Here is a 19,389-nt window from a genome sequence, read left to right on the forward strand (position 1 = left end):
CTAGGCAGTGTCTGTTGCATGATGAATTGACATAATGCAGTTGATTTTTCTTGAGTTTCTTTTTTGAGGTAGCTTTCACCTTTCAATGTTTGTTTTTTCTGTTTGTTACTGTGATTGTGCTTCTTGTCATAGAGATAATTTCTGTAGGTCAGCCATCATAGTGATGCCATGACTTGGGAATCCCATAGGGAACTACTTTATACAAAAAATGGTTACTGCTCACTGCCCACCTCCCGCAATTTGGTTACCTTAAATTTTTATTTTAGTTTTCTTTAGTTTAGTTTATTATGGTTTTCAGAACTTTTTAGGTTGAATGTTGTAATTGTCCTTACTGATTAAAGATACTGAAATTAGCAGGAAAGTGACAGAGTTTTTTAACATTCAAATCTGTTGCTGCTCAAGTAATGCATATGTGGTCATACTCTCTATCTTACTGCATTGCTGCTCATGGTTCCTAAGTTAGGAAGTTCAGCCTTTCCAAGAAAATACCTGCTCTCCTGAGAGAGTGAAGTGACTTTAATGTTTTTCTGAATTGAAATTTAATGACTTAGTGGAAAAGCATAAAAAACAATTGGCTATCCACCATTAAGGCACCAAGGAAACAATTTTATTTTTGTGGATGGTGATACTTCTGCATTGTATTTTCTCTTGTCACAGTGAGGTACTAGCCTTTTTATGTACTCTTTATTTTTGTACTTTGAAGTGCTATACTTAGAAATTTGCTCTGAAGTTCTGTATTTGCAACACTGCTTTTAATGAATAATAACTCTATGATACCATTTGGGAAATAAGTTGGACAATAGAGGTGGAAATAATTACATCATAATTGATTTTCTGTACAATGCAAAATTTTAATGCAAATTTGTTTTCTTTTTGCAACAGGTTCTGACTGTAAATCTATGGCTGGACCTGTTAATTCATCACCTGAGATTAGTCTGAGATGGGAAAGTGGGCCTAGTGCTGTTGTACATTCCCTGCTCGCTGTAAAAAATGGGTTTCTTCAGTGTCATGTGGAGAACTTCAGTGCTGAATTTCTAACATCTTCTCTCACAAACATTCAGCATTTTCTAGAAGATGAAACTGTCGCAGAAGTGATGCCTATGAAGATAAAAGTTTCTAATGCAAGGATTAATTTAAAAGTATGTTAACAATGAGATACTTGGCTGCTCCAAAAAAAAATTGTGTTCTTGTTTCTTTGATGATAAACTACTAATCTGGATACAGTTAACTTCAAAGAAACTGCTATCATACTCTGAAAGGTCTTTAGATAACACTAAAACAATTTTAAAATCCATAGATTTGGTTAGTTCTGTGGTATGCCTAGAGGGGAATTTTCTGCATGAACGAGCTATTTGTCTGAATTAACATTTTATACTTTTTCCCCCTGTCCCAAATCTTTCTTGTAGAGTGATGGTGTCTGGGAATTTTATATGTAAGGTTCTAGAGGCACAATGTAGGTTTTTCTGGTTGGGCTTTTTTGCTTAGCAAAGGATATGTTTTCTAATTACAAAGCATGGATTTTAAAGGTTATTTCTCTCTCCTAGTTGGAGGGTAGCTCTTGCAATGAAAGTTCTGTACAAAATAAGGAGAAGGGTTATAGAATTCCAGTACAAACCACTTGAACACAACCCAAATTTCATGTTCTTCTAGAAACAGATACTGAACAGTGCAAGCATTTTTCAGCACCATATCTTAAAATAGTAACATTAAAAGAACACTTCTGTTCAAGTCTCTTAGGGGACTTTATTTCAGACATTTAAATAAGAGGGTGAGTTCTGTGCTGCACACCCACCAAATTTAAAGATAAGGACACTTTTTTGAGGAGTGTAGAACAACAGAAAAACAAACAAACATAAGGAATTATTACATTGCTTTGGACAGTAATAGTCACCCATACAAACTTTGAACAAGGTGAGACTGGAAGAGCAGCTCCAGTTCTACATCTGGGGCTAAGGTCTTGATTCTGCCAAGATCATTATTGACTGGAAAGGCAATTGTCTTGTGTTCTACTCAAAATACATCAGTATTCCTTCCCTCAGTGATACAGCCCTTTCATTCCCTGAGGATCTTTGGGCACTCTTAGAGTTGTTCCTCCTCTACAGGATTAGCATAAACATTTTCTGTAAGAGCTGTGAATCTGTTCCTCAGATTTCAGTGGATCACAAACATGAATGCCTAAATGCAAATAGCAAAACCTTTACACATAGTCACTTGCATTTAAAACCAGGATTGTTCTGGTTTATTGGCAAGAAGGCAGACTTAAGCAAAATGTTCTTGGGAAAGCAGCTGCTTGAGATGGCGAATGTACAATAATAAACTGGCAACAAGATTCTACTTGGCAGCAAAAGCACCAAAGTGCTCACTCAGCAGTGCACACAAGTCATGGTGCAGTTACTCATGATGGTTGACAAACTGCAGATTTGACATAGAGATGATTCATTTCTCTAGAGTTGTTGGGTATTATAGAGTGAGAAGATATGGTTCAAATGTGTGCTGCATTACCTATTCATTGCAGTATGTTCTTTTATTTCTTCTGCATGAGACTTCACGCAGTGTGTTTCATGGCAGGGGAGGAATTTGGGAAAGATTATTTTATTGTTTGCATTTTCTGCTGCAATCTCAATGCTGTTTCAAGAAGCTTTGGAAGCTATATCTCAACAGCTTTCTTGGTACACATTTAATGCTGATATGTATAGTTTCTGATTATACTGGCTTTGTTATTCTGTTAACAGGGATAATGAACTATAAAGACTTCCTGGGAAGACACCAAAGAAGTAATTTGTGAAGTTTCTCTTGTGTTTAATACAGTAGTATAACTAAACTGCTGCTGGTGTCATCCCAAACTAAATTCTGAAAAGACAAAATCTGCTCAAGAATGATAGCTGTACCCATTCAATCTTTAAATAGTTCAAGGGAAAATCAGACACTATATAGCACAGGCTTCTTATCTGTAACTCAGCTCCTGAGCTAACAAATGTCTTGAGTTGGGGTATAATCTTATTGAGATGTCTGTAAAAACACTTTGAAGTATCTTAGTCGGACTATATATTGAGTTGAGCAGACTTACTCCAGAGATAATTTTGAGCCTTTAAAACGATCCCTGGGGGGAAAAAAAAGGAAGCCAAAGTTTAGTGGAGATCCCATTAGAAAATTCTTCTCTGAAACATTCCCTTTCAAGTTTCATTAAATCCACTTATGTTTAAATAAACATCCTACTTATCTATTTTGATTTCCTTGTAAACTCATTTTTTATTATGTGTGTTTTTTAGGATGACAGTCCACGCGAAAATCTTAAGGCATCTGAGCTGGTACCCATAAAACTGCATATTGACATACTCTGGATAGAAAGAAATGATGATGGCACTTTTCTCATTAGAGGTTTGTATGTTGCTGCTCCTTGATCTCAATTCAATAATCCTGTTGTTTTTTCCTTTGTGCATACTTGTGACTAATTATGAAATGATAACTGTTGATAATTTGTGTAAGCTGTGTTGCCATATGCCATAATTCTAAGTGTAGTCACAAAAAGGAAGATTACCTTTTTGAATAGTGTATTGGCTATGATAACCCACAGTTGAATCAATCTGGGAGAAATAAAAAATATGCTTATAATGTCATCAGGATATGCTTCATCAGTGCATATCACATCATCATGATAAGTTTAGGGTTCCTTTGTTGCTACAAAGCAAACAAAAAAATTGCCTTTCTTTACAGATTTCCAAGGTGGTTGCTGTCTTTATTGTTTTGTGTTGCAGGTAGTTGTAGAAACTACTGTAAAATTATGACCCTGACTTCTTCCCGTAATGTACAACAGTATATTTTAAGAGGTGTTATATAGCGTACTTCACTTACAAATGCTAGAAAATTTCTTTAATGGCAAGTAATTAAGGTTATTTTCTAATTTAAAAACGTGATTCTGCAGGTTTATCTCACTGTGTCTTTAAATGTAAATACAGTCTTCAGAGAGACCTGGAGACAGTAAGTTAATAGCAATATTATTAGTTCTCAAATTTCTGATTATTCAGAGTGTATATTCTGTGGTGATGATACAGGTCGGTATAAAAACGTGTTTATTTTCTCCAGGCTGGAAGTTACATATTGTTTCTTTCTTCCTCTAAAAGGTTATGAGTTTTAATTACATTTTATTCTTAAATTTGATTTTGAGAGGCAAATATTAATGTACTTAATATTATAAGTATATTTGTTTTAGGTGGATTTAATTTTGTACTGATAAGAATAAAGCTTAAAAAATTTTTGACAAAACCTCTGCATACTATTTCTGTAATGCAGACAATCAAAAAGTAAACGATGTGTCAAAGATGAAGAATTCAAGCAGCACATTGCAGCAAGCAGTGGGATCTGTCAAACGTAAAACACAGGACCAAGCCACGCAAACTACTTGGGAAACACCCAGACCTTCTAAATCAAGCAGGGATTCATCTGACTTCCTTAAAAATGAGGTATAAAAAACTCATTTTGACTTCACCTTTCCCCCCTCAAAATTATCTTACAATGATTATTAATCATAATTGTAAGGCTGTCTGGGGGTGGGCCTGTGATACACTTTTATTTAGAAATCTGTTGGAAGTGGAAGATACGGATCGTGGATATTATGGTGTGGTTCAGCAATTTAACACTGCTTTCTAAATAGTGTAATAATAAACTGCACACTGACCCTTTTCCTTTAAGTCAGAGGAAATTTTATAAGGGAGTTTTCTTCTCCCCATCTCCTTCATTCCTGTACAACACAGCTACCAAAAACAAGGGACTTAGCTGTTTGGTCAGATCTGTACTGATCTATCAGTCATACCAGATTTTGAATGGATGATGACAGAACCCACACATTAATTTTGCTGTTTTTCTCACTGGGTAAGAATCTGGTCCTAGACCTCACAATCTTGGGTCATTTCCATTCCACTCTAGAATGGAAATGGCACAGCTGAAACACTATCTATCCCACCTTTTGAGCTGATTGCATTAACTCTCTCCATGTTCTACGCTCACTGACTGAGAATTAGTTGCAATTGGCTCAGCCTCAGCAAACCTCTGCCCAGCAATGAATGCGAGCGTTTGGTTTTTTAGAAGTTACTGAAATGGAAAAAGTCATCAGGATGGAGTTATGCTAATAGCTTTCTTTTCTAACCCCTTCATTTCAGCTTATTGAAGAAAATGAATGTCTCAAACAGGAACTAGCCAAAGCCAAAATGGCTCTTGCTGAGGTCCAAATGGAAAAAGATGCCCTGCTTCATCGCATGAAGAGGATGAATGTTGATCATCAGTAGGACACTGTTCTGTGTCCTGTCTGTTTGTTGGTACAAAGCATCATCATCGTAGTGCAGGTGGTGGTGGCGCTTAACATACTGTCTGCAAATCACTTGAAAATGTGGTTATTTTCTTGCTTACAGACAGTTTTCTCATTACAAAAAAAAATGTTTGTGAACCAGGTACTCTTCTGAAATTATCATTAAACATTGTAACTTTTCTCAATCCATTTTAAACTGAAATGACTTTGGAAAAATCAGTTTATACTGTACTTTATTAATTTACTGAGGAAAAAAATCATATCATCTACTTTTAATATTATCAAAGGAAATGTTATTTTTTAAATGTTTTCCGAAAAGTGGATGGTTCTGCAATGAAAGAAGGTGCCTGGGTACATAGCAGAGTCCATGTACCATGCCTCACTAACAAGGCATACCTCTTTTTCTAAGGTTATGTTGTTTGATTGTTACCAGAAGATATCTATAGAAGAGGTTACATTTGCACTATGATGATACAGGCTAGATCCTCTAGAATAGTATAGCTACTGAAAATTAAAATACCAGCCCTAAACTGGCCCTACATTCAATGTAATTTGCCCCGAGAGGATTTTAAGTACAATCCTCTGGTGCTATAGAGTTCCATATATCCTTTCCATATGCACTCCTAAAATAAAACAGTAAATGCTGGAGAATTTAAATAAGAGGGCATACTACTGGGCTTTCCTTCTGCTTGAAGGTCCACTGTATCTGTACAGTTGATGTAATTTAGACATTCACACTTTATTTTTCCTTTCTCTGTGAAGAGGATATAGCCCTGATATAGGATCTGGCCCTTTGTGACAGGTGAGCTTTGAGCCATTTTGCATGCATGTCTGATTCCTGCACAACTCATCAGACATGCCCAAGGATTTGGTTCAGTGTGTTTAAATAAATAATGTCAGTGCTTGTGAGGGGGGAAAATCCTACTGGGATTCATTAGTTGTATATTGCTCTTTTTTTTTTGATAAAAAAGCTGTAGAGAATCACTTAATTACCCAAAGAAATTGTGAGATTACATGAAATGTAATTATACAGTTTAAATTATGGGTGATTTGTACAAATTGAACAATAATTTTCAGCTAAAAACTGGTACAGATGAATAAGTAAAAAAGCACAACACCATAAAATAGAGACTATAAGAGTCTGCTTCTTAACAATTTAGGAAACAACGTACAAAACCATACATGCCTGTAAGAGTTTGTCTTTGCTGGAAGTAAAACTGACTGAATAATTTAACTAGTGACCTTGAATCTGACAAATGAAAATCTTCTAATTGCTACCACAATTGTTTCTGCTCCATGGGATCTTGGAGGGAAGTTCTGTTTGTAGATAAGCAAACAAATCTCAAAAAGTATTTAGTATCCTGTGGTTTGACTTTGCATACTCAGGTTGTCAAACCAGTTTTAATTAAATTGTTTTCATTAAAACTTTTTGGAGGACACATAATTTGCACTGCTGGAAATAGTTATTGAAAGTGTGCAGATTTTAACCAAGAGCTCTGTGGAAGAACTGGTTCAGGCACTATTTTAAAGCCTGCCATATGAAACCCTAGTTGAAACTCTTCTTAATTCCCATGGAAATTTTTATTTTATTATTCTGAATTAGATGAAAAACATACACACAATGTTTCTATCAGAGAAATGAAATATTTGTATTTGAATAGTTATATAAGACAACACAGTATTAAATATGAGTGGTGCAATTTCACATAAATATGATGTCAGATTCAGGGGAGGAATTCTCCTTTGGTTTAACTCTGGTTGGTACTATTAAAGTAATTCTTATTTGGTTTATCCTTGCCAAGATCTAGTTGGAATTATTTTGAAGAAGGAATGTATAGAATGCTTAGTAGCATGTTGCTAGAATATTACATTGAGAATTATCTAATTTTTAAAAAGAAATAAATAGCAATATCAAATGTCTGGAGTTTTTTTACTACATAAACAAAAGCTTGCTTGTTTTGAGAAAAACCAATTTCAAACCAAATCCAAAATAACTGCCCAAAGCAGCCCTTCTCAGTACAATTGCTGAAATTCAGGGTATCACTTCCTAGCACTTCATTGTAACTGGATACATTTTCAACTTCATGGCCGTTGCACAGTATTGAACATCACCTGTGGACACTTCAGAGGAGATGGGTGTGCTTGGTTGTGAGCTTGACAATACTGAGAGTGATAGTACAGTGTCATTCTGAAATGAGTTTTACTATTGAAAAAACTGCAGAGGGAGAGTTAATTTATTAATGTTTGAAAGTACAAAGTTAAACTAAGCTCTAATAGGTTATACTAAATGTAGTTACAAAAAGCCTCAGAATTAAAAAAAAAAAAAAAAAGGCATAATTCATCCTCAAGGCTCTGCTGTGTTCATAACCTCCTAGACAGGAAATTTGTACTATCAGTAGAGCCTCTTGCTTTTATTCTGCAAACACATAAATGGAAGATAGTTTGGAGAACTTCATTGTTTATAGAAAACTGACTCCAGAAGTCTGGCAGGAAAACTGTTACCATGTTTTGTTTTACATTTTCTGGGGAAATTTAAACTGGTCTACAGTTTAGCTTAACACTCTTCATCTTGTTTAGAAATGCTGGTTTGATATCTAATGAAGCTTTCACATCAGCTCACCTGAAAGAGGCTGTGCCCTTTCCCAGGCTTGGTTACTGAATCTTTCTGGCATGTGCTGTTCCAGTTCTCACTGCAACTCAAACTTTGTTGGTAAGCACCAGTTTTAAATCAAAACTTTGTGGCCTTACAGTATGACTTATAAAAGGCCTGGTGGAGAGGGAGTTCTTTAGAGATCATACCTGCTTGGGTCCATTCTGCCTAAGTCCTTTATTTCCCATTTCCATTAGCCATGTTCTGTTTGTACACTGTCTCACTTAGGAATTTAATTGGGAGTCTTAATCTGGGATCACAAATGATCTCTAAAGAATAACTGCCAGCTGCAGAAAATGTCCTATGTCTGCCATGATAATGGTTACCTTTATTCAAAATAATTTTTTAATAAATGTATGGAGAATGTGATTGTCACAGACATCTTGTATGAAAAATCCTTTACTTATTAGGATTTTTTCTCCTGAGAGGCTGAGTCCTCAGGAACAAAATGTAAACAATGGTTATCTGCTGCTGTGGATGCAACAGGTGGATCTGTGATTGGTCTCATAGAGCTGTTTCTAATTAATGGCCAGTCACAGAGTCCAGCTGGCTTGGACTCTGTCCGAGCCACAAGCCTTTGTTATTCATTCCTTCTTATTCTATTCTTAGCTAGCCTTCTGATGAAATCCTTTCTTCTATTCTTTTAGTATAGTTTTAATATAATATATATCATAAAATAATAAATCAAGCCTTCTGAAACATGGAGTCAGATCCTCGTCTCTTCTCTCATCCTCGGACTCCTGCGAATGCAGTCACGTGTGATAATAAAGGTAAAGAATTGTATCAGGCATCTACAATTCCAAGAGTATCAAGTGTATGTAAATATTGCAGAAGCAAACTCCCTGCAGTGACCAGATTCAGGTAAGTAGTGATGGACACAATGGTTTCTATATAAAATAATGTGCTTACATTGGTATAGTTCTTAAAACGTTCATCACAAAATGCTTCAAGTAGACTTTCAGCTCACTGTTATCATCTGCACATTTTAGAGAGTACATCAGATTCCAATTCAGCTGGTGATATAAATGAATGTCTTTTTCTGTACTGTAGGAACAGAGCATCACCTTGCTGATATGTTAAGTACCAATGAAGTTGTGGGCACTTGCTGTGAAATCCACTAATTCACCCCTCCCAATAGGGAAATGAGTTTTTTGACAGCCCTGCAATACAACCTTATCTTTTTTTAATTCCAACCCATGCCCCTTTTGAATAGCAGCCCCAATTTCTGTGCCTCATTGTGAACCCAGTGGCAGGCTCTGTCGTGCTGAGGCTCGTGGCTCCCAGTGGGGCAGCACCAAGCAGTGTGCTTAGCTCACCCGGCCAGGTCCCTGGCAGTGACCTCCTCCCTCATCTTAGTAACAGCAGGAAACCTGAGAGCACAAGCAGCACCACGATTGTGCTAATTGGTGTTAAGGGATGCAAAACATGGACAGGAATAGTGGTCTTTGCTGGAGGAACAAAGCTTTGTCTCTCAATAAAATTAGGGAAAAGCATAAAGATTGCTGGTAAATAAAAGCTGTGTAGTTACAGTTGTTTACAGTTTTAGGTGTTTTTAGCATGCTTATATAAAAACTTAATTAAAATTGTTCTGATTTTAAATTTTATGGAAGATACTTTTGTACACTAATATTTCAAAAACTTTTTTGCAACTCTCAGCTTCTCAAATGCTATAGAATGTCTTGCAAGTATGTGTCATGCTACTTGCTAGCTAAAACAAGTTGCAGGAATTAAACCTTCAAAAATCAACTAAACTCTTGATAGCCTATGTTCTCTCCCAAAATAAAGCATAACTTCTGCATCCCAAAGAGATGAATCTTTCATATTGCCACCTATTTAATGAGTAGATAATAACTTTTTCAAATGGACATTCTTTTGGTTTTGTCTATCATTGCCCAAGCCACTTCTAAGCAGTTACATTAAAGTATTTGTATTTTATTATTCCTTCACTTATTTCCTGCCTTTTTTTTGTCACCATCACTCATTTTAGTATGAGTGGAAGTGGAATATATGTATTTCCTAAAGCTTTCTGCCGTGTAATCTCAGTATTAAATCTTAATATTGTTTTAACAATCTCTGAGAACATTGTTTTGGAAGTAAAAATAAGATGTACTTATGCTGTGTCTTTGAGAGTATGATGGCAGTGTGTGGAGCATAATGCATGAACTGGTTTAAGGCAGTTTTCCTAGGACAGAGTCTGTTTAAAACCACCATTATTTAATTTGAGTTAGATAATTGGTAAGTATTTTAAACATTTGACAGAGACATGGACAGATGAGCACTTGGGAAGTGGTGGTCTGAAGCAGTAAGTGCTGAATAAAGAGGCAGCCTCTGCCCAACCTATCTGTGGAACAAATCTGCAAACCTCATTCCACCGCTACCACGGAGGTTGCAACTGCCAGAAACAACTTCTGTCAGTGTGATAATATTGTTCTAGCAAGGTGGGGTTTTTGAGCACTGGAGAACGCCTTTGCAGTGGGAATTATTACCACGTTGCAGTCCATGACGGTGAGTGAGTGTCGCGCCGGCCAGCAGAGCCGCGCTCGGCCGCGGACGCCTCCCCGCGCTGAGCAGCGCTGCCGCCAGGGGGCGGAGCGGGAGCCGCGCTGCCGAGGGTCACCGGACGGCCGGCAGCTTCCCCCAGCTCCGTCTCGTAACGTGACCGAAAATCAGGGTCGGCTTGTTTTCAAATTTACATAACTTGGCTTTGTTGCTACTGCCGTCTTCATGGCATATGTTTCCCTCTTTAAGTAAATCACATGAACTGCCTGAACAGTGTCAGAAGAAAGATTTTCTTCCCCCTTTTAGCTTTAAAAAAAAATATAAAAATTTATTTTTCTACATATTGTCACCTTTATGGTAAGATTTTTTAAGATTTCTTGTGCTTCATCATTATCTCTTGGAAGTGTAGAATAAATTTTTCTGGTTTTCCTATCATTGTATAGATGAAAAGGTCCACTTTGATATCAACAATTTATTTGTTTAATTTCCTTGCTCATTTTAACAAAAAAATTTGCTGTGTTTCTTTGGGAATAACCAAATGTAATCCTATACAAATGCTTACCTTATGCACCTTTGCCAGATGGTAATCTAACATGACAGTTTATATTAACACCATAGTGTGTGCTAAGTGATCTGGAGTTATTTCTTTTTATATCCTGTTTGGCTATTCAAAAACTTACAGGCAGAATGACTAAGCAGAGAGGAAAGCAATTTATATAAAATTTACTGTAGGAATGGGGTTGCTTTATTTTTGTCAAATAGAGAAAGAAAATAGCATAGAAAGCAGCTGTCTCTTTATTCCACTGGAATCTTAATGTAGTTTTTTTCTTCCACTTATTTTTAATTCTAAAAAGAGCCTGAAACTCAGGATAGGTACAATGAAGAGTTTTTTAAGATGTCATCCTGCAGTGCCAATACTAGAATATGTTGCAGAACATGAGAATATAGTGGACACCAGCAAAATCACAGCTGCTTACCTGAACTGAGTTTTATGTAGAAATGAGGCTTCTCTGCTCAAACTTAGCAGGAAGATAGCAGGAAGTCTTCTGAAAAATCACTTCCTTCTAAACATAAGATTTGCTATTGGTAGAGTATTCACCAAAAAACCCCCATCTATTTACAGACTTTTTGAGTTTGTATGTGTGTGTGTGTATTTGAAAGTACTTATACCATGGCTTTCTTAAAGAATTATAACAAATATGCCACCCCCAGCACTTAATTTCCTATTCAGGAGTAATGTAAGAAATATGGTAAGTTACAAACAGTCATTGAGAAATTCTTTAAAGCAGTATCAGAGCTATTTGCTTTAGCTGGGTCCTAAATTTTTCCAAGTCACTAACAGCTGGCAATGTAACTCGTGGAAACTACAAGTTTCAAACTCATGCTCATCTGAAGATATATCTGAGATAGGTCATGACCTGAATGCTGTTCTTAAACTTTCCTTTGCTATTATCAGAAGCTTTTTCAGCTTATGCAACAGGAAAGAATTCCTTCAAAGTCATAATATTAAGAAGATTTTTTAAAAGACTCCTTGAAATGGGACTTGACAAAATACTTCAGCAGGCAAAGGCAACCTAATCTCTTTTGCCTTTTCATTATGCAAAACATGTCTCTTATTTAGCTACTATAAGTCAAGGAGGAAAAAGGGAGAGTGTTTGAAATAAGCATAGGGAAAATAACACATTAGAACAAATTCTCATCACCTTATTCATGAAAACGTGTTCCTATGTGGCTGAATAGCTGTCAACCTTAATGTCAGTGTGGCTGCATTTAAATCCACAGCTGCTGGAATCAAAAGGAATATTTTTACTTAGCAGCAAATAGTAATGTATTGGCAGTAACAGATTTATTTTTTTTCTTCTCCATCTGGTGATAAAACTCATATATGGAGCAACATCATACTGCATGTGTTTGCTGGATACTAACTGACAAACACTGTCATAACCTCCCACTTTGCTGATGTCCTTTCACTTTAAGGACCCTTGGAAACTTCTTATGCCAATAAGGAGACCCTACTTCAAGTGGGATTTATAAATAACAGGAAATTTAGGTATCAAATACTCAGGATCCAGTCTCACCCACTCTACCATTCCTGATATCCACTGGAAATGGGCCTGCCAGAAGAATCTGAGCCCTAAACACTAGAGGTGATTACTGTGAACTTAATTGAAGCTGTGTTTAACTAAATAAAGATAAGGCAGAGCTGTAGCACAAACACGTCCTCAGCATGATGTACATTTTCACTACAACCATCCTAACAGGGTGGGATGCAAGAAATACAGGGTTGTATTCTAGAAGGAAATAGAAAAGAGAGACTGAGAATTTCTATGAAATAAAATTTAAAAATTGTAGCAAGAGAAAAATGCACAATAAACAGACAAACTGAATAATAATTAAATCAGGTGCTACAAATGTTTAGTTACTGTATACACAATGTGCATTAGATCCAGGTACATTACAAATGTATCAAAACATTCAAAATAATTGGAAAATATGCTTTGATGTAAAAAAAAAAATCCTATCAGAAAAAAAAGAAATTGACTTGCTTCCACAGCAAATCTGAACTGTTGCTTCCCTGCTCAAATGGTGGGGGTGGTGGTGAAATGTTTCAGTCTCCCCGACAGGAAACAAGTGATAGGACAAGAGGAAACTGCCTCAAGTTGTACTAGGGGAGGTTTAGGTTGGACATAGGAAATATTTCTGGACCAAAAGGGTTGTCAAGCACTGGAACAGCCTAGCCAGGAAAGTGGGGGAGTCACCATCCCTGAAGGTATTTTAAAGATGTGTAGATGTAGCACTTAATGGACACAGTGCAGTGGTGGACTTGGCAGTGATGGGGCAATGGTTGGGCTCAATTACCTCAAAGGTCTCTTCCAACGTGAAGGTTTTTGTGAAATGGGATTGGGCTAATGCAGGGTAGTGTCCTCACTGGGATATTGCTGGGAAAAGCAATAGTTTGATGAAATAGTAGCATCAAGATAAAACTGGGCAGTTCCATATTTTGATGTTTCAAATTTAAAAATGTTTTGTTGTATCTTCAATATAAAAAGGAATGATGTGATAAATAGTAGTGTCATAGAAGCTCAATTATTTGCCATTACAAAGTCTATTTTCAGAAAACTACAGTGAGTGGTAGGTCCAGAGGTGTGAAAAGAGGAAACAAATGTAAGAAAACAGCAGTTATCAGATTCATGTGACTTCAGAATTTTCCTACTTGAATTATTCATCCTACTTTAGTTATTCACCCAGCATTATTGGAGGTGGATCTTTTTAGCTCCAATTTGTTGTATACTTAATTATTTGATTAAAGATTACTTTGCAGTAATTATTGCATATTTTTCGAGGATTATGCCAGCCTATTTGCATATCCATAGCAGAGTGTGTCTCTGTAGTTTCTATTCTCTTAATAGAATATGGAAATAGAACTTATATCCCAAATAGCTGCACCGGTTTTCTTTCTTCCAATGTGAAAGAATGCAAAGATTAATTCCTAGATCTGTTTTTCTGAATCAGCTCCAGTTAGAAGAGGGTCATGGATATGCTGGTATTCCTGTAATCCTCTCTGCTACCTTTGCTGCTGATGCTCTGGGGTAGGTCAGTACACTATTATGTTCTTGAAACATTAATCTTACATGGAATAATTTTTGTGCATGGTTCTTCCTTTGAGATCTTAGCTTTTACTTAGCTGCTGAAATAAAATCAGGGCTTTTTGCCTGGGGTTGATAGTCACCTTCAGTTCAGATGAGTAAGTGTAAATCAAATTAATTGGCTGGTTTAGCCATAGACTTTACCAATTATTTTTTTAGACCAAGACTTATTGTGTTGTTAGAAGGCTCAAAATGAGGGAGTTGCACATCAGCAAACAAATTACTCATGTTAATATTTTCCTCTGTAATCCAGTTACACAAGAGGTAATTGAGATTAAGAAATTCACTGCATAACCATGTCCTCATGCAAAAAGTAATAACTTTCTTCCTTAGGCAGTGCAGGACTAGCTGTCTAATTTTAATTAACACTCTAGAATGTTGTTTTGTGGAGATTGAAGAAGTAATTAAGAATGAAGAACCTTTTTACTGTTGGGCTAACTGAATAAAATATGTTGGGGCCCTAATCTTGTGCTGGGAGCAAAATACCAGCTTCACAAAATCACCATTTCTGACAAATTTGATATTAATTGGTGTTTTGACAGACAGCAGCAGTGCCCTTAACATCAGAATAACTACGTTTGTATATGTACTGTACAAAACCACAGTAAACACTGTGCCGTGTATTTTAATTTACATATGAAGAGTCCATTAAACTACACATAGACAAGGCAGTAACCTGAGATAAAACAAATTAGCAAGACAATGAGCAAAGCTTACATACCTGTTATTTGTGCTGTGCTGCTATCAGAGTGCACATATACAGGTGCATGCTAACATGTCATTTCTCAGAACAAAAGCATGGGTTTCCAAGTAGAATACAAAGCAATCCCAAGCCTATTCTAAATTAAAATATTTGAATGAAAACAATATGTTAACTTGGTTTAAGTCTGTCCCCTGACCACTGTGATACCTAAGTTCTTCTTTAGGAAAAATAATTGTTTTAGATTTACTTTACCCATGTCCCTTATTTTATATACTTCTATTTATATCTCCCTATGGTTATAATTTTTTTAAAGCTGAAGTGGCCTAGTCTATTTAGGCTTTACAAAGACTGTACATACTATACATCTGATCATATCTGATCATAGCTCTTTGCCTTTACTGTACCTTGCTTAGTTCTGATGTAATATTTTTGAGACAGGACAAAGTCAGTGGTTTTATACACTGACATATTGCTGCTCATTTCCTTTCCTAATAATTCCCAATAATTGTGTTTGCTGTTTTGATTACCATATAGGATTAAATGGACATTTTATAGACATGTATGGAGATGTAACAGCAGTTGTGGAATTGTAAAAGGGGAATCCAAAATATCCCTCCACTAAGGAATTATTCCTTTCTTTTGAAAATGTTGAGTTCTACCTTCTGTTTTACTATCTACTAGAACAATGTACTCTTGCATACTCAGTTTTAGTCCAAGCTATCCTGAAATCTGTTGTTTTGCTACTTTATTTCACTTTTTAGTCTCTTCAGAGGCTCTTTATGAGCCTGCCGGACAGTGCAGATCCTAGGAGAGACCTCTACACAGCTGTACTGGCAACCTCTCACCAATGTGAAAATTGACCATTTTTCCCTTTTACTTTCCTTCCTTTAAACACTCACAAGAGAATCGTCCCTCTTAATAACAATTTGATTTCTTTAAAAGTATTCTCTAAGGACCTTGTCAAAAGCTTTTTGGAAAGCCTAATACAACCTATTGATTGACTTGCAATTTTCTATATGCTCTTTGACTTCTCCAAAGGACTCCTACAGAAACACAAGACATGACTTCCTTTTCCAAAAGCTGTACTGAATCTTCACTGTTGTATGCAGGCAGGTGTCTACCAATTTTCCAAGCATGCAAATCAACTCAGTAGTTCTCCAGGGCTCCTTCAAGCCCCTTAGAAGCTATTAGGATCACATTTGCCACCTTCCACTCATCTAGTACCAAGGCCAATTGAAACAATAGCTCACAGGTCATCATTTTAATTCTGTGAGTGTTAGATCTGAGGTTCTTCAGATTCTTTGGGGAATTGAATCTGGTCCAGGCAAGTTATTTTTATTTATTGATTTGTTTCAACAAAACCTTTGCTTATGAGACTGTAACTTCAGTTAACACCTTGGACTTCTCCTGTAAAGAAAAGCCTTGGTAGTTGAAATGTCAACTACTTTTTCACCACAAATAGTTATATCCACTGGAAAAAACACCTGGCCAGACCAAGAATCCAGTGCAAAGTTAGCTATCTGCATAATTTGTGTTAAGAATAAGCATAAAAGCTAAAACTTGCATGGATTTGGTAAAATAGAGCCTGTAAGAGAATCTGTGGAATACTGTACATTTGACAATGTTATACTGAGAAAAAAGAGTGCTGTGTCCATCTGGTTCCAGGTTAATTCCCACTGCAACATTAATCAAATATTTTTGTCTTGTATTTCTCTGTTGAAATTTCAAATACATTCTACCTTGTTGGTCATTACCACACGTATGCACAAATAAAAACATACCTAAAGAATGCACGATGTATGAGTGTTCACTCAACCATTTATATCAATTCTGAGTGATTTACCACTATGTATTCATGTAGGATAGTTACTACTAGAGGAGACAAAACCAGAATAGGCCCCCTGGCAGAACACTTCTAGCTACTACCTTACAGTGCACCAGCCCCCTGTGCTGATTTCCTGGATATTACTGATGGAGAGCAAGGATAACACTTGCACACGATTCTACCAGCTGTCTGTACTTGCAGTTGCAGTCCCTTGTCACTTGCATGTTGCAGCTGAGACTTCTCTATGATCCTTCTTTCAGGCAGTCAGAATCTGATGTGTAGGCAATGTTGTACATATCCTCAAAGGAAGATAAGAAGATGAAAATATTTCATAGTCCGAAAGAGGTTGCAATGTATCAAGGTAGAAACAAGTTGTTTTTTTATGCAATAAGCTGTGCATTAAGCAGTACAGGCAAAGCTTTAATACTGCACTGTATCTGTCAGCACACACTGGATTGGGGCATCTAATCAGCATGCTGCTCTTACCAACTTGTATCCACATTTGATTGTGCATTTCTCTCTAATGCATGAAAAATAGTCTCAGGCATATTTTGATAGCACACTGATGTAAGCCTAACCCAGAGCAGAAGGACTGGATGAATAATCATACTGCTAATCCCACCTGCTCTGACACAAGAAATACATGTAAAGATATGTATAGATATCCCAGTTAACCTTAGCATCTGCCATCAGAGCAAAATCACAGCTGTACTGGAAAGGGCACAGCAACAGTACTGACTTTCTGTCAGTAATATCCCACACCCATATTCTGGAGGTTTGGCTCTCCAGCACTGACACAACCTGCAGTCTGTGTGCCCTTGACACTTTCCAGCAGTGGGACATTTCAGCCCTTTGGGGAATGCAGCACACTTCCCATGGTATATTCAGATGACTCTGTAGGTTTGTGGCTGTGAGACAGGATCACAGTTTAATTTCTTGCTCTCCCTTAATGTGTTCAGAGCCCCATAAAGATGATGCCATGAGGTCACTGCAAATGCTGAGACAGTGCCTTGCTGTTGTGCAACATTACCAAGGGACTGGTTTTCCATTCTTTTCCCATGCAAATTTTCAACATGCTTAAAGGAAGTGTTTATAGAAAATGGAATCCAGTCAGAATTGTTTGGTCAGAGACAGGATTGTTATGGGTGTCAAAAATGGCTTTTTCCTCACATGTTACTTCAGCTTCTACTTAATTGGGTGAATCCAAGAATCCATGCAGTGTTTTAAGACCACAGAACTCTTGGTGTTTTTATATCCCTCATGAGTTAGTTTTAGTACCTTCAGTTTCTATAATTTTCTTTTACAGTGGGGGAGGATGCAAGTCCTTTTGCATATTTCAGTGGTGAGAGCTACACTAAGCATCATGTGAGTATTATGGTGTGTCCCAGTTTTCCAAACTGAGGCCATGTCCACCGTGCCATCTACCTGCTGAGCCTATCCCCGAGGAGGGCTGACCTGCATCCAGGTTCCACCTTGGCAGGCAACCAGGACATGATGGCATTCACACCTGGCCTCAAGAGCTCATGGCTTGAAACTCAGTTTCTTTTTTATGCTATAGATATACACTCTAAAGAGCAAAAGACAATATCAAGACTGAAAAACGCCACCCAGATGCATGAAAAATGCTGCTTTCTCTTGGGCAGCCTTCACAAAAATTAGAATAATAATCAGGCCTATTTAATGCTAATTTATTTTCTGCTGTCAAAAAGAGCTGATGGTTTATTCTAGCATTTTGAGCTCTGTTTCAGAATACCCCTCAGAATTTGTAATCGGGATCTTAGGCCTTCCCTATATCTTTACGTGAGAGGACTGATAATACATAGTCCTGAAATATGGTGTCAATATGTTTGCTATTCTACACTACTATTTTTTAATATCATGGATTTAGTGTTTTCTTCAATACCTACAACTCAGTTTTTCATACTCTCTTCCACGCATTTGCTTGGAAATAAAGAGGGAAAAGTCATGGAATGTTAGAAAGCACCCATTTAATTTGCCTTTAATTCTGGGAGGCTGCAGGAGGAAGAAATGAAGAAGTTGTCACCCTGATATGAGAACAAAGCCGAGTGATAGTTGCATTGTAAAAACATTAAGGAAACTCCCTGCTTTTTACAGTCACTTCTAGTCCTTTCAAATGACAAACCAGTTAAAGAATTTCTAGGTAGGCTAAGTGCTCTCTCTGGTATTTTAGAAAATGGAAGAAAACAGAAGGTAAAGCATATGTTGTGTTGAGAGAAATTCTGAGATTGAAGGTGTGATGCCACTTAGACACTGACAGCTGCAGTGGTCATAACTTAAAATGTCTTTACAAATACTAAAACCTTAGAATCAAAATTGTGCTGTCATATGGAACATCACTGCTCAAAAAACATACAACATTTTGAAGGATCTCTTTGCTGTTTTACGTATTATTTTTCTCATCTGTAACTACTGCAAATTATACAGCTAGGTTTCTACATTCTGTGTCTAATTCCCTTATTTATCATACATACATCTTTTAACACTCCACAGTCTTGTCTTGGTATTACCCAGAGCAAAAAAAGTAAGACATTTAAAAACACAAAGGAGTCCACTTAATCCAATGAATGGGTTTGGCCATTTACTTTCAACTCAGTCAAGATACTTTGTTTTTCTTACTACAGCCCACTGTCGATTTCATCTCTGGAAACAGACCAGCCCATGCTCTCAATTCTTCTCTTCAGTAGCCCTTAGAATTTATCCACATTTAACCCTTCCATTAAACAGTGCTGCTTACATTTCACT

At 36.8% G+C, this 19,389-nt stretch overlaps 1 protein-coding gene across 4 annotated transcripts in view; it reads left to right on the forward strand.

Moving 5' to 3' along the window:
* The window catches only part of BLTP3B (bridge-like lipid transfer protein family member 3B), a 47,865-nt gene extending 40,647 nt beyond the window's left edge, over positions 1-7,218 (forward strand). For 3 of the 4 annotated variants that reach the window (XM_071423204.1, XM_071423203.1, XM_071423205.1), the window contains 4 exons: positions 883-1,139; positions 3,270-3,378; positions 4,291-4,460; positions 5,157-7,218. In XM_071423204.1, the coding sequence (XP_071279305.1) occupies positions 883-1,139; positions 3,270-3,378; positions 4,291-4,460; positions 5,157-5,282 (662 nt within the window). In that variant the 3' untranslated portion in view covers positions 5,283-7,218. Of the gene's footprint in view, positions 1-882; positions 1,140-3,269; positions 3,379-4,290; positions 4,461-5,156 lie in introns of those variants that run through there. The other variant, XM_071423206.1, reaches the window with a different exon arrangement.
* The last annotated feature ends 12,171 nt before the right edge of the window (positions 7,219-19,389 follow it).

This window comes from Agelaius tricolor, unplaced genomic scaffold (genome assembly GCF_023055355.1).
Source record: "Agelaius tricolor isolate 1412-34295 unplaced genomic scaffold, bAgeTri1.0.p SCAF_3, whole genome shotgun sequence".
Classification (NCBI taxonomy): Eukaryota; Metazoa; Chordata; class Aves; order Passeriformes; family Icteridae; genus Agelaius; species Agelaius tricolor.